The sequence below is a fragment of the Bolinopsis microptera genome, chromosome 6, assembly GCF_026151205.1.
Source record: "Bolinopsis microptera isolate Bmic1 chromosome 6, MBARI_Bmic_1.0, whole genome shotgun sequence".
Taxonomy (NCBI): domain Eukaryota; kingdom Metazoa; phylum Ctenophora; class Tentaculata; order Lobata; family Bolinopsidae; genus Bolinopsis; species Bolinopsis microptera.
Window position 1 is genome coordinate 1,508,243 of NC_087077.1, and position 16,286 is coordinate 1,524,528.

General features: G+C 42.6%; 1 protein-coding gene across 1 annotated transcript in view; it reads left to right on the plus strand.

The window, feature by feature from the left end:
* LOC134816877 (uncharacterized) overlaps positions 1 to 16,286 on the plus strand; it is an 18,985-nt gene continuing 2,699 nt past the window's right edge. Inside the window, exons 1-9 of the mRNA XM_063825878.1 lie at positions 1 to 384; positions 548 to 629; positions 4,809 to 4,940; positions 6,232 to 6,366; positions 13,566 to 13,710; positions 13,846 to 13,940; positions 14,655 to 14,724; positions 14,870 to 15,054; positions 15,253 to 15,382. Coding sequence (XP_063681948.1) covers positions 1 to 384; positions 548 to 629; positions 4,809 to 4,940; positions 6,232 to 6,366; positions 13,566 to 13,710; positions 13,846 to 13,940; positions 14,655 to 14,724; positions 14,870 to 15,054; positions 15,253 to 15,382 — 1,358 coding nt within the window. The remainder of the gene's footprint in view (positions 385 to 547; positions 630 to 4,808; positions 4,941 to 6,231; positions 6,367 to 13,565; positions 13,711 to 13,845; positions 13,941 to 14,654; positions 14,725 to 14,869; positions 15,055 to 15,252; positions 15,383 to 16,286) is intronic.

Below are 16,286 nucleotides of genomic sequence, written 5' to 3' on the forward strand. Positions count from 1 at the left end.
ATGTTGGTTGGCATGGGCAAATCAAACCGTTCCCTCGAGCTTGATGCACTCGGCAAAAGTTTGATCCCTGTAACAGTTGCCCACTCTCGCAACAAGCTTGTTATACCGCATCCGAAAGCAGAGAAACTATTTAGAGGTAAAGATACTTCAATCCCAAGATTGTTACAAGCTATGAAGAAGGGAGTCTCAAGGGGTAGAAGACTCCTTCAAGAACACTGTAACTTTAAAGGAGAGGCTTTCCAAACATCTTCTGACGGAGCAGAGAGTGACGAAGCGGAAACAGATGATGAAGAAGAGGAAGTGGAGGATATTGACTCATCAGAGGAATGGGCGAAAATAGTAACTGTGTATGGTGATTCTCTGCATCATGATACGGCTGTTGAGGTTTGCCTAAATGGAGGGCGAGATCGAATGCCATCCCAGTCAAGATTTTAGCGACTCCAGGGCCATAAACAAGCGAAGATATATGTGATCATGCAGCTGATGGTAACTGCAAGATTCTTTCAGTTGGAAATAGAGTATGGTTTCTCGTTAAGCGGATGATCAGGAAAACGGAAACAGAGATCGTGAAGGTGAGAAGAAAGGCTTTATTCCTCTCGTACCGGTTGCGGTCAGGGTTGGGGTCATCAGTGAGTTGCGTCCCTACTAACTCAATTTGCCATGGCCATCGAAGTGAGCATTACATATGGCTGATATCATATCGGGATGGCCAACTTCTTCTGAGCACATCAGTGAATAAAATACTGCTTTTGGGTGATATTTAAGCGATTATATCTATTGTGATGTTGTAGTGATGAACCACAACAGTGATGTTGTACTGATAATTGTTTTGCTAGGTGCCTACATGATTTTATTTCCTTCAAATGAAAAATTTGTAAAAAAACCAAAAAAACCCAACTCCTACCCTGAAAAAGGTAATACTGGGATTGGGTTTTTTTGGGTTTTTTTGGGTTACACCCCCCCCCCCCCCCCCCCAAAAGAAAGAAACGAAATCATGAAGCATTATGAGATTCTGGAGAGGTTCGCACTTCGCTGTTTATCAGACTCATGATAAGATAATGATTCCAGGAATAATATCCGGTAGTATAGACTAGGTAGGACAAGTAAAACTACTGTTTAGGAGGAAACGCGAGCTTTCAGTGTGCTAAACTGTCATCAGGCTAAAATTAAAATTATTGTTAGGATAAATCCTAAGGATTACTGTTAGGATAAATCCTAATATAAGGATTTTCTATATCCATTACGTAGGGTAAAACGTGTCCTTAAAATACCATATTGTATAAATACAAAATGCATGAGTAAGTGAGTTCCGGAGATATACCTATTAAAAGATCAGTGTGCTCGTGTTTCCCCATTACACCTCAACCAAAAGTTGTTGTGTCTGGTCTGTCGCCTTTGGTAACTAATTGTGTAACTATGGTAACTAATTGTGTAACTATGGTAACTAATTGTGTAACTATGGTAACTGCTCGTGTTTCCCCATTACACCTCAACCAAAAGTTGTTGTGTCTGGTCTGTCGCCTTTGGTAACTAATTGTGTAACTATGGTAACTAATTGTGTAACTATGGTAACTAATTGTGTAACTATGGTAACTGCTCGTGTTTCCCCATTACACCTCAACCAAAAGTTGTTGTGTCTGGTCTGTCGCCTTTGGTAACTAATTGTGTAACTATAGTAACTAATTGTGTAACTATGGTAACTAATTGTGTAACTATGGTAACTAATTGTGTAACTATGGTAACTGCTCGTGTTTCCCCATTACACCTCAACCAAAAGTTGTTGTGTCTGGTCTGTCGCCTTTGGTAACTAATTGTGTAACTATGGTAACTAATTGTGTAACTATGGTAACTGCTCGTGTTTCCCCATTACACCTCAACCAAAAGTTGTTGTGTCTGGTCTGTCGCCTTTGGTAACTAATTGTGTAACTATAGTAACTAATTGTGTAACTATGGTAACTAATTGTGTAACTATGGTAACTAATTGTGTAACTATGGTAACTGCTCGTGTTTCCCCATTACACCTCAACCAAAAGTTGTTGTGTCTGGTCTGTCGCCTTTGGTAACTAATTGTGTAACTATGGTAACTAATTGTGTAACTATGGTAACTGCTCGTGTTTCCCCATTACACCTCAACCAAAAGTTGTTGTGTCTGGTCTGATATCAGGCATTCGAGATGTATAAATTCATTATGTCTCGACGATCGCGCTTTATGTTGGTACGCAAACTTACTAACTACCCTAACTACCAGCTGGTTAAGCTGGATGTGATCGGGGTTAAGCAAGTAGGATCATGGGAACTTCAGTACAGATTGATGTACATTGTACATATCTGGTGGAATAATATTAGGTCTGTATATTCAAACTTCAGCTCCATTGTCATCAGGTCTAGTGCTCTTAACCTAGCCAATTACTCGATGTCATTAATGTAGTGATGATCATGTTCACCAAGGATCCACTTAATTGCTCTGTGCTGCTCTTGCAACTTTGTTAATTAAGACAACACTTGTTGGGCGTTGCCTCCAGACAACACTGCAATTTTCAAAACGTCTTCTAGTTAGTGATAGATAGAATTCCCTCTTTTGTTTACGATTCCTTAATAAACCGTAGAGATCTTTTCATTCAACCTAGACGTGAACTAGCTTCCGTACAGAGGGTGAGTATGTTCTCCTCCAACTTTAGGTCTGTTCTAACAAATACCTCACGATCATTTTCACTCTGGACGAAATCTAGTGCCAATCCAGGGTGTAGTCAAAAAGCTGAAAGGGGAAAACACTAAAAACTCCCTTTCGCTCATTTTGCTAGATCTAGAGAGCACAATTAGCTGTATAGTAGCATTAATTGCGGTAAAACTTCATTTTGTTTCTTACCGCCCAACATTGCTGTGCATGTAATACATAAGGTTTATTATTTACGTTTTTCATGTCTAAGATTACTGATTAGGCTTATAACAGAGAGCATGACGCATATACAACAACAACAACAAGTACAACACACACACAACAACAATGGCGACCCTAGCAAGCTAGGATCGAGGGGCCGATCTCTTTTGCGGTGCGGCCACGGTCCTTTCGGTACAGATTTCGCAACCCCAGGCATATCATGCACTCGTGTTATTTTCGCAGCTTTAATGAAAGCCACTACCATTCACACCATGGTTTGGTGAGTGACGGCTGCCCATTAATTTTGAAATCTTGGCCCAACTGGGATTCGAACTCGCAACGTCAGGGCCAGTAGACAAGATTACTGATTAGGCTTATGACTGAGAGCATGACGCATATACAGCGAGTATTTAATGATAATTAAAGCTCGATACGGAGCATAAATGATGTATCCATATATAAAAGTATAAATCAAAATGTCCATCCATAATGGTACAAAAGATGAGTATCCAAATTCTTTGAGATTACAACTCTAAAATCGTATGGTAACTGGTTCCAAACAAAGATCTACAGTAACTAAAACTTTGCCATTACGTTTTACGATAATTGAACGTTTATGACGAAACAGTCTATCAGTATATCGGGAGGTCAGATGCAGGTTGGCTCTTCTTAAGCATATATGTCATTAAGTTCTGCTTGTTCTATGATAATTCCCATATTTGATGATTATCCATGAATGTTTTAGCTACTAAAAATTATCTACAACTCAGCGGTAAAGTTAAATACATGGTCAAAATATAAAATTGAAGGTTTTGGTATACTATGAACTTATGTATGATGTACATACTTTTACGTTTCGTCCCTCAATTCTTTTATTTTGTACAAGCAATTAAATTAGCGAATTTTTCTTTTAACTGGAACCCTAATTCCTGGAAGAATTCTTTTAATTTTTGTTAATGTTTGCATAACATGATATAAGCATAAAAAATTGACACTTGCAATTGTAAATTGTTTTGCTATAGTCGAATTAAGCCGTTGGCTGGCTTAAATATTTTTGCTCATATTACTGTTGATTTCGTTATCGTTCTACTTTTAATGATCATTGATCATGCAATTATTAGTTATAGCTTGACTATTAAATAGCCATACTCCATAGGCATAATCATGACAAGAATTATAGCCAATAGTTTCGAACGGTCCTAATTGAAATGCTACGGTTTAAGAATAAGAAATGGGATGCTAATATTAATAATCATTCTACACCTACCTATTGAACCTATTGATAGGTTTAGAAGTAGGCATCTTCACGGCCATCACGCAATCCGCGGACCACCTCCTTGACTGCACCAGTCTATTATTGAGTTAGAGTTACTTTGATCCCATTCCCAACCCATTCCCAACCCAAACAAAATTCGTAACTCCCTATTTACAAGTATAATTAGCGTTTAAAGAGATGATTAAAATTTCATTTTATTCAAAGTTTACACAATTGTTACCAAATACACACAAATTGTCCTGGTAATAGCTTAGATCTGACGTAAGCTGCTTAGTTATACTGTTATATATTACCATAGCTTCTGAAGAACAAAGGTCGGTGAAGTTCACAAAGGAACTTTGGCTTTTCTATTTTCTAAATACAACTAAGGAAGTGCCGCATGTTATCGTTATCGCTACAAACTGTAAGGATGTTATGTTTATTGACTGTACTTTTTTAGTGCGACCTATTAAGCTTTGGATATGCTTTTTATTGACGTTTTATAAAGAAAATATTGTGCAGTCTGTGGAGAGCTCGTTTCTTTTCAGTAAAAAGATAAAACGAAGTTTGAACCAATATCCACCCAAACTCTCCAATTCAATTTATCACAAAGTGTTATTTTGTTACTTTAATAATCGTTGCTGCTTAATACTACAACCACCTTAGTTCACTCAGTGAGGATGGAGTTGGTGGATAACAAGACGGACTTGTTATTTACCGGATCAGGACCTGCTCCAACTGGTATCCCAGGATTGGACTATTTTATTGGAGCTCTTTTAGTCGTCTTCTCACTTGTCATCATCTCAGGTAATGACTATTTAAAACAATAAATATTACTAACATTTTAGTAGTTTAAATTCAAAGCAATATTTAAGTTGTGGTCACGATCAAGGACTTTGGTGTAATTTGTGGTCTGCCGAACTTTCACATATTGTGCTTGGTTAACTTCACTTACCTTGGGCACATCTTCAGAATCTTTTAAAATCAAGATAATTAATTCACGCGAGAACATTAACGTTAAATTTTAAATAGCATCGAAAGAAGAGTATTCACCGTGCCGTAGCCCGTCTGTCTATACACAAACAAATAGTCGACATGAGCCCGAGAAACTGGATCAGACCGGAGTGTCCCAAATTCTACACTCATTCTGGCTTAGTTCATTATCCATTCGGCACTATAGTTATAGAACATCCACACATCCTCCCAAACTTCACCATCTCCTCATTGCTAACTCCGGCATCCACCATTAAGGATGCCATACCCCAGGGGCAGGCAAAGCATTTTCATGCTATCCTCACTCCCCAGCCTCTCTGAATAATAAAAAATAAAACGATGGTCGACGCGATCCAATTTACCCTACTAATTTTCTTTGGTTAATAACAAAAACTTGGTCCTCAGCCATCAACGCATTGATGATCAATGATCATAGATAGAACGGACGAACGATCTCCACTGTAAACATCGTTATTCCTGCAATAATATAAATATCAGTAATATAAATACAGTGCATTATTAACGTAATTATTATATCATATATTATAACGAAATAAAAGTCGAGTTGTTTTGAGAAACTACCATAAGATTAAGACATGTTCGTCATCCCCCCAGTCTGTTTAGACTTCCCGCCTCGTCTTCAAAGCATAGGCTACCCATTACTACCCATATTCTCACTCTGGATGAAGACTTCAGTCCTTTCACCCTGCTGAAGCTTCTAATGAAGAAGCTTCCGATTGAAGATTCGGCGGATCGAGAAAGGCTAGAGCCGTACAGTAAAACAGCTTCGTGTCTTCAAGAAACAGCAAATGGACCGTAATTAATGTTTGATGCAATTGAAGGTTTAAAAATAATAAATAATTGGAGGTATGCCAAATTGCATGCTAAATTGTAATTAATATTATTTTCTTAAGACAACTCGTCATTTTAAAGTTTGTACGTTTCTTGGTACGAATTTGTAACTTGTAATGTATTCGGTTTCCGCTCACATCATATTAAACAAGAGTGGTCACTGACCACTCTGAGTGGTGTCCAATGGTCCAATCCTAATCATTGTTAAAATAATATTTTTATTTTTGTCTTATTTCATCAAAGTTTTCCACAGGAAATGCCCTAGTCATCCAAGTTATACGTTATCAGACAAGAAAGAGTGTTTGTGACTTTATATTCGCGCAGATAAGCTTCGTTCACATTTTTGGTGGTTTCTCTTCTTTTATTTCTGCCTTCATTCTTCTGTCGGGTATGTCATTTGTTTACAAGAGTTTAATTTTAATAAAATACTGTAATTAATTTCAATATGATACACCATGACCGAACTCCTGTAAATGACCCATACTTCACGTTTTCAGATTGTAAATGGTATCCGATTAACCCATTAAATGAACTGCTTTTCCCGAAGTTACCGTTAATTGTTAAGTCAGCACCCCATCTGAACTGATCACCCCGCAGGACGGACCATGTTTGACTACAGACAAGTAGATAACATAGTGTGTTGGCTAGGCGGGGCGGTGTGGCATCTTGTGGTCCTGTTAACTCCAATATTCCTCAGGACGGACCATGTTTGACTACAGACAAGTAGATAACATAGTGTGTTGGCTAGGTGGGGCGGTGTGGCATCTTGTGGTCCTGTTAACTCCAATGTTCCTCAGGACGGACCATGTTTGACTACAGACAAGTAGATAACATAGTGTGTTGGCTAGGTGGGGCGGTGTGGCATCTTGTGGTCCTGTTAACTCCAATGTTCCTCAGGACGGACCATGTTTGACTACAGACAAGTAGATAACATAGTGTGTTGGCTAGGTGGGGTGGTGTGGCATCTTGTTGTCTTGTTAACTCCAATGTTCCGCAGGACGGACCATGTTTGACTACAGACAAGTAGATAACATAGTGTGTTGGCTAGGTGGGGTGGTGTGGTATCTTGTGGTCCTGCTAACTCCAATGTTCCTCAGGACGGACCATGTTTGACTACAGACAAGTAGATAACATAGTGTGTTGGCTAGGTGGGGTGGTGTGGCATCTTGTGGTCCTGTTAACTCCAATGTTCCTCAGGACGGACCATGTTTGACTACAGACAAGTAGATAACATAGTGTGTTGGCTAGGTGGGGTGGTGTGGCATCTTGTGATCCTGTTAACTCCAATGTTCCTCAGGACGGACCATGTTTGACTACAGACAAGTAGATAACATAGTGTGTTGGCTAGGTGGGGTGGTGTGGCATCTTGTAGTCCTGTTAACTCCAATGTTCCTCAGGACGGACCATGTTTGACTACAGACAAGTAGATAACATAGTGTGTTGGCTAGGTGGGGTGGTGTGGCATCTTGTGGTCCTGTTAACTCCAATGTTCCTCAGGACGGACCATGTTTGACTACAGACAAGTAGATAACATAGTGTGTTGGCTAGGTGGGGTGGTGTGGCATCTTGTGGTCCTGTTAACTCCAATGTTCCACAGGACGGACCATGTTTGACTACAGACAAGTAGATAACATAGTGTGTTGGTTAGGTGGGGTGGTGTGGCATCTTGTGGTCTTGTTAACTCCAATGTTCCTCAGGACGGACCATGTTTGACTACAGACAAGTAGATAACATAGTGTGTTGGCTAGGTGGGGTGGTGTGGCATCTTGTGGTCCTGTTAACTCCAATGTTCCTCAGGACGGACCATGTTTGACTACAGACAAGTAGATAACATAGTGTGTTGGCTAGGTGGGGCGGTGTGGCATCTTGTGGTCCTGTTAACTCCAATGTTCCTCAGGACGGACCATGTTTGACTACAGACAAGTAGATAACATAGTGTGTTGGCTAGGTGGGGTGGTGTGGCATCTTGTGGTCCTGTTAACTCCAATGTTCCTCAGGACGGACCATGTTTGACTACAGACAAGTAGATAACATAGTGTGTTGGCTAGGTGGGGCGGTGTGGCATCTTGTGGTCCTGTTAACTCCAATGTTCCTCAGAACGGACCATGTTTGACTACAGACAAGTAGATAACATAGTGTGTTGGCTAGGTGGGGCGGTGTGGCATTTTGTGGTCTTGTTAACTCCAATGTTCCTCAGGACGGACCATGTTTGACTACAGACAAGTAGATAACATAGTGTGTTGGCTAGGTGGGGTGGTGTGACATCTTGTGGTCTTGTTAACTCCAATGTTCCTCAGGACGGACCATGTTTGACTACAGACAAGTAGATAACATAGTGTGTTGGCTAGGTGGGGTGGTGTGGCATCTTGTGGTCCTGTTAACTCCAATGTTCCTCAGGACGGACCATGTTTGACTACAGACAAGTAGATAACATAGTGTGTTGGCTAGGTGGGGTGGTGTGGCATCTTGTGGTCCTGCTAACTCCAATGTTCCTCAGGACGGACCATGTTCGACTACAGACAAGTAGATAACATAGTGTGTTGGCTAGGTGGGGCGGTGTGGCATCTTGTGGTCTTGTTAACTCCAATGTTCCTCAGGACGGACCATGTTTGACTACAGACAAGTAGATAACATAGTGTGTTGGCTAGGTGGGGTGGTGTGGCATCTTGTGGTCCTGTTAACTCCAATGTTCCTCAGGACGGACCATGTTTGACTACAGACAAGTAGATAACATAGTGTGTTGGCTAGGTGGGGTGGTGTGGCATCTTGTGGTCCTGTTAACTCCAATGTTCCTCAGGACGGACCATGTTTGACTACAGACAAGTAGATAACATAGTGTGTTGGCTAGGTGGGGTGGTGTGGTATCTTGTGGTCCTGTTAACTCCAATGTTCCTCAGGACAGACCATGTTTGACTACAGACAAGTAGATAACATAGTGTGTTGGCTAGGTGGGGTGGTGTGGTCTTGTTAACTCCAATGTTCCTCAGGACGGACCATTTTCGACTACAGACAAGTAGACAACATAGTGTGTTGGCTAGGTGGGGCGGTGTGGCATTTTCTGGTCTTGTTAACTCCAATGTTCCTCAGGACGGACCATGTTTGACTACAGACAAGTAGATAACATAGTGTGTTGGCTAGGTGGGGTGGTGTGGCATCTTGTGGTCCTGTTAACTCCAATGTTCCTCAGGACGGACCATGTTTGACTACAGACAAGTAGATAACATAGTGTGTTGGCTAGGTGGGGCGGTGTGGCATCTTGTGGTCCTGTTAACTCCAATGTTCCTCAGGACGGACCATGTTTGACTACAGACAAGTAGATAACATAGTGTGTTGGCTAGGTGGGGCGGTGTGGCATCTTGTGGTCCTGCTAACTCCAATGTTCCTCAGGACGGACCATGTTTGACTACAGACAAGTAGATAACATAGTGTGTTGGCTAGGTGGGGTGGTGTGGCATCCTGTGGTCCTGTTAACTCCAATGTTCCTCAGGACGGACCATGTTTGACTACAGACAAGTAGATAACATAGTGTGTTGGCTAGGCGGGGCGGTGTGGCATCTTGTAGTCTTGTTAACTCCAATGTTCCTCAGGACGGACCATGTTTGACTACAGACAAGTAGATAACATAGTGTGTTGGCTAGGTGGAGCGGTGTGGCATCTTGTGGTCTTGTTAACTCCAATGTTCCTCAGGACGGACCATGTTTGACTACAGACAAGTAGATAACATAGTGTGTTGGCTAGGTGGGGCGGTGTGGCATCTTGTGGTCCTGCTAACTCCAATGTTCCTCAGGACGGACCATGTTTGACTACAGACAAGTAGATAACATAGTGTGTTGGCTAGGTGGGGAGGTGTGGCATCTTGTAGTCTTGTTAACTCCAATGTTCCTCAGGACGGACCATGTTTGACTACAGACAAGTAGATAACATAGTGTGTTGGCTAGGTGGGGCGGTGTGGCATCTTGTGGTCCTGCTAACTCCAATGTTCCTCAGGACGGACCATGTTTGACTACAGACAAGTAGATAACATAGTGTGTTGGCTAGGTGGGGCGGTGTGGCATCTTGTGGTCCTGCTAACTCCAATGTTCCTCAGGACGGACCATGTTTGACTACAGACAAGTAGATAACATAGTGTGTTGGCTAGGTGGGGCGGTGTGGCATCTTGTGGTCCTGTTAACTCCAATGTTCCTCAGGACGGACCATGTTTGACTACAGACAAGTAGATAACATAGTGTGTTGGCTAGGTGGGGCGGTGTGGCACCTTGTAGTCTTGTTAACTCCAATGTTCCTCAGGACGGACCATGTTTGACTACAGACAAGTAGATAACATAGTGTGTTGGCTAGGTGGGGTGGTGTGGCATCTTGTAGTCTTGTTAACTCCAATGTTCCTCAGGACGGACCATGTTTGACTACAGACAAGTAGATAACATAGTGTGTTGGCTAGGTGGGGCGGTGTGGCATCTTGTAGTCTTGTTAACTCCAATGTTCCTCAGGACGGACCATGTTTGACTACAGACAAGTAGATAACATAGTGTGTTGGCTAGGTGGGGTGGTGTGGCATCTTGTGGTCCTGCTAACTCCAATGTTCCTCAGGACGGACCATGTTTGACTACAGACAAGTAGATAACATAGTGTGTTGGCTAGGTGGGGTGGTGTGGCATCTTGTGGTCCTGCTAACTCCAATGTTCCTCAGGACGGACCATGTTTGACTACAGACAAGTAGATAACATAGTGTGTTGGCTAGGTGGGGCGGTGTGGCATCTTGTGGTCCTGCTAACTCCAATGTTCCTCAGGACAGACCATGTTTGACTACAGACAAGTAGATAACATAGTGTGTTGGCTAGGTGGGGTGGTGTGGCATCTTGTGGTCCTGCTAACTCCAATGTTCCTCAGGACAGACCATGTTTGACTACAGACAAGTAGATAACATAGTGTGTTGGCTAGGTGGGGTGGTGTGGCATCTTGTGGTCCTGTTAACTCCAATGTTCCACAGGACGGACCATGTTTGACTACAGACAAGTAGATAACATAGTGTGTTGGCTAGGTGGGGCGGTGTGGCATCTTGTGGTCTTGTTAACTCCAATGTTCCTCAGGACGGACCATGTTTGACTACAGACAAGTAGATAACATAGTGTGTTGGCTAGGTGGGGTGGTGTGGCATCTTGTGGTCCTGTTAACTCCAATGTTCCTCAGGACGGACCATGTTTGACTACAGACAAGTAGATAACATAGTGTGTTGGCTAGGTGGGGTGGTGTGGCATCTTGTGGTCCTGCTAACTCCAATGTTCCTCAGGACGGACCATGTTTGACTACAGACAAGTAGATAACATAGTGTGTTGGCTAGGTGGGGTGGTGTGGCATCTTGTGGTCCTGCTAACTCCAATGTTCCTCAGGACGGACCATGTTTGACTACAGACAAGTAGATAACATAGTGTGTTGGCTAGGTGGGGCGGTGTGGTATCTTGTGGTCCTGTTAACTCCAATGTTCCTCAGGACGGACCATGTTTGACTACAGACAAGTAGATAACATAGTGTGTTGGCTAGGTGGGGCGGTGTGGCATCTTGTGGTCCTGCTAACTCCAATGTTCCTCAGGACGGACCATGTTTGACTACAGACAAGTAGATAACATAGTGTGTTGGCTAGGTGGGGTGGTGTGGCATCTTGTGGTCCTGCTAACTCCAATGTTCCTCAGGACGGACCATGTTTGACTACAGAGAAGTAGATAACATAGTGTGTTGGCTAGGTGGGGTGGTGTGACATCTTGTGGTCCTGTTAACTCCAATGTTCCTCAGGACGGACCATGTTTGACTACAGACAAGTAGATAACATAGTGTGTTGGCTAGGTGGGGTGGTGTGACATCTTGTGGTCTTGTTAACTCCAATGTTCCTCAGGACGGACCATGTTTGACTACAGATAAGTAGATAACATAGTGTGTTGGCTAGGTGGGGTGGTGTGACATCTTGTGGTCTTGTTAACTCCAATGTTCCTCAGGACGGACCATGTTTGACTACAGACAAGTAGATAACATAGTATGTTGGCTAGGTGGGGTGGTGTGGCATCTTGTGGTCCTGTTAACTCCCATGTTCCTCAGGACGGACCATGTTTGACTACAGACAAGTAGATAACATAGTATGTTGGCTAGGTGGGGCGGTGTGGCATCTTGTGGTCCTGTTAACTCCAATGTTCCTCAGGACGGACCATGTTTGACTACAGACAAGTAGATAACATAGTGTGTTGGCTAGGTGGGGCGGTGTGGCATCTTGTGGTCCTGTTAACTCCAATGTTCCTCAGGACGGACCATGTTTGACTACAGACAAGTAGATAACATAGTGTGTTGGCTAGGTGGGGTGGTGTGGCATCTTGTGGTCTTGTTAACTCCCATGTTCCTCAGGACGGACCATGTTCGACTACAGACAAGTAGATAACATAGTGTGTTGGCTAGGTGGGGCGGTGTGGCATCTTGTGGTCCTGTTAACTCCAATGTTCCACAGGACGGACCATGTTTGACTACAGACAAGTAGATAACATAGTGTGTTGGCTAGGTGGGGCGGTGTGGCATCTTGTGGTCCTGCTAACTCCAATGTTCCTCAGGACGGACCATGTTTGACTACAGACAAGTAGATAACATAGTGTGTTGGCTAGGTGGGGCGGTGTGGCATCTTGTGGTCTTGTTAACTCCAATGTTCCTCAGGACGGACCATGTTTGACTACAGACAAGTAGATAACATAGTGTGTTGGCTAGGTGGGGCGGTGTGGCATCTTGTGGTCCTGCTAACTCCAATGTTCCTCAGGACGGACCATGTTTGACTACAGACAAGTAGATAACATAGTGTGTTGGCTAGGTGGGGTGGTGTGGCATCTTGTGGTCCTGTTAACTCCAATGTTCCTCAGGACGGACCATGTTTGACTACAGACAAGTAGATAACATAGTGTGTTGGCTAGGTGGGGCGGTGTGGCATCTTGTAGTCCTGTTAACTCCAATGTTCCTCAGGACGGACCATGTTTGACTACAGACAAGTAGATAACATAGTGTGTTGGCTAGGCGGGGCGGTGTGGCATCTTGTGGTCCTGTTAACTCCAATGTTCCTCAGGACGGACCATGTTTGACTACAGACAAGTAGATAACATAGTGTGTTGGCTAGGTGGGGCGGTGTGGCATCTTGTGGTCCTGTTAACTCCAATGTTCCACAGGACAGACCATGTTTGACTACAGACAAGTAGATAACATAGTGTGTTGGCTAGGTGGGGCGGTGTGGCATCTTGTGGTCCTGTTAACTCCAATGTTCCTCAGGACGGACCATGTTTGACTACAGACAAGTAGATAACATAGTGTGTTGGCTAGGTGGGGCGGTGTGGCATCTTGTGGTCCTGTTAACTCCAATGTTCCTCAGGACGGACCATGTTTGACTACAGACAAGTAGATAACATAGTATGTTGGCTAGGTGGGGCGGTGTGGCATCTTGTGGTCCTGTTAACTCCAATGTTCCTCAGGACGGACCATGTTTGACTACAGACAAGTAGATAACATAGTGTGTTGGCTAGGTGGGGCGGTGTGGCATCTTGTGGTCCTGTTAACTCCAATGTTCCTCAGGACGGACCATGTTTGACTACAGACAAGTAGATAACATAGTGTGTTGGCTAGGTGGGGTGGTGTGGCATCTTGTGGTCCTATTAACTCCAATGTTCCTCTGTCTTGTCGTTACTGGCAGGTTCATCATTCACTTCGCTCCTCTAAGGTAACCGATCACCCCCATTTGTTTTAATAGTTACCCTCCAAGTTCAACTGATTTTACAATTGATAAGAGTTTTTATCCTGAATTAAGATTAGGCTCCCGTCTCCTACTCTCTTAGTTAAAGGTACTGTCTTGCAGGTACGAAAGTATCGTCAACATGACATACGTTGTCTCTGGTTCCAGTCTCTCCTGGGCGTGGAGTTCTGCTGTCCTAGCTCCCTTTATCGTTAGAGGTATGCTATACTTTACAATTAACTGGGTTCGACAAAAGTTGCTTTCTAAAAATAATCGGACCCTTCAATATTTCCTGCTCTGAGGATGGTACGACAAAAAACTTTCAGTTTTAATATAATCGAGAAGTGAATATGGTAGGCTGTTCGATGCTATTTGCGGTGCGAGTTACCGTCTGGTTAAGAATCAATTATTTTGTTAAATATATGTAGCTAAACCGTTAAACTTACCATATAAGGAAGCGTGATATAATTAGAATTAATCCCGCGTGTTAAACGGATATGTCTCTTAATTAAGTAATGACAGATGTTGGCAACTTTTCTCGTTCCAGTACAGTTCCAGTACAGGGTTCCGGTTATATCAACATCAAGTTCTGGTTTATTTTTTGTAACTAAACAATTTTTATGATTTAACAATTTTTGTGATTAAACAATCTCTAATATTGAGCAGTCAATTTGCCGAGCTCTAAGTTTAGAAAATTGTAACAGTTCTGGTTATTAACACAATGTAAATTTGCTGGGTGGCTAGTCGGCGACATAAAGATTCGGAGTTAGAACTGATAACTTAACCTTGTCACCAGTCCAAACATAAGTATTAATAATAAATTAATTAATGATAATTAATAAAAGTATCGATTCCAGAGGATTCAATAGGGTTAAATAAAGAACGAGTTCACGACTGTTCGCTCGAATCGTTTAAATAATATAAAAATTCAGGATTTAATATTGGTGTTGAAGAAAGCTGGGCATATCCACATTTCAAGATTCCTCCGAGCGGTGTTGAAAGGTAACGTCTACAATCTACATTTAAATTTAAAATAAATATAATTATACGTTTATCAAACTTCTTCTTTTGTTTGAGTGTTATATTTATAAATAAATATACTATAATCGTACTTCAATCATGAAATGTTAAAAACTTGGCCCCTCAGATATTTGATGATAGGCTGTTTTGCTGGACCACTCCTTTTGTTGGAACTTATTCTCATTATCCTGATCCTCTCTATACTGGTCGACTTTAAGGTCTTCACCAAGAAAAAGAAGAAACAGCCTAAGAGTTTCATACAGGCGGGGCTCAGGAAGATGCTGGCTCAGACCATGGTACCTTTACCTACCGGTACGAGTTTACAATTACATGGGGACCCCACACTATTATATAAATAGAGATTCGGCGGAATGACTGGCTGAGCGCCGCCCAGTAATTATAAAAGCCAGAGACTTTTAGGGTGATTTAATGTTAATGCGGGGAAATGTAAATTTATTTGTAAAAGAATGAAAGTCATGTCTGATCTCAATTCCCTCCCTCACTCCGCAGTATTTGAGGGATCGGAGCAGGAGCCAGTACAGAGTGCCGGACTGAACCAGGCTTCTTTCTTTACCACTAACACTGCCACACGCTCGCAGACTTCTTATCACGACCTCGAACATAACAAGGAGATTTTCAGGTTTGTTATGATTTGTTTACTAGTTCTTCTGTTTAAAGTTTCTTCCGAAGAAATTATTGATTATTGTAATCTCGTGCTTTTAATAGAATTTCTGAAGCCAAATCTTAAACGCCGTTATGGTTTTTTTTTGCTAAAAACAAGGTTTTAAAATTATTAGTTATTACATATTAAAATAGAATTCAAGAAAAATTATTCTGAAAATGTGTAGTCACCTTTAGAAAACTTTAAAAACAATAAATATGCCAGGCGAAAGCGTAGAATCCGTAATCACTAACATGATTTATGTTTGATTGCCGATAGCATGGTAAAGTCGAAGATTCGATTTCTGTCTGTTTTGCAAGTGCACCTTTTTACGGGAGGATGAAACAAGTTTTATGCATTAAGACAAAAATTAATACCGGCACTAGCTAAATATAGCTAAAAGACATGGATTATATAAATATCTGCACTGCAGATTCGGACAGTAGAAAATTGAGTTTAAGAGTCAACATGACTATTCATACGTGTGAATATTAACTGAAGCTCTTATGTTCGTATATGTATCATGGGTGGGCGACAATTGACCCCCCGACAATTGACCCCCGACAATTGACCCCCCGAAAATATAATTTAATACAATTAACCCTGACCCTGACCCTGACCCTGACCCTGACCCTGACCCTGACCCTGACCCTGACCCTGACCCTGACCCTGACCCTGACCCTGACCCTGACCCTGACCCTGACCCTGACCCTGACCCTGACCCTGACCCTGACCCTGACCCTGACCCTGACCCTGACCCTGACCCTGACCCTGACCCTGACCCTGACCCTGACCCTGACCCTGACCCTGACCCTGACCCTGACCCTGACCCTGACCCTGACCCTGACCCTGACCCTGACCCTGACCCTGACCCTGACCCTGA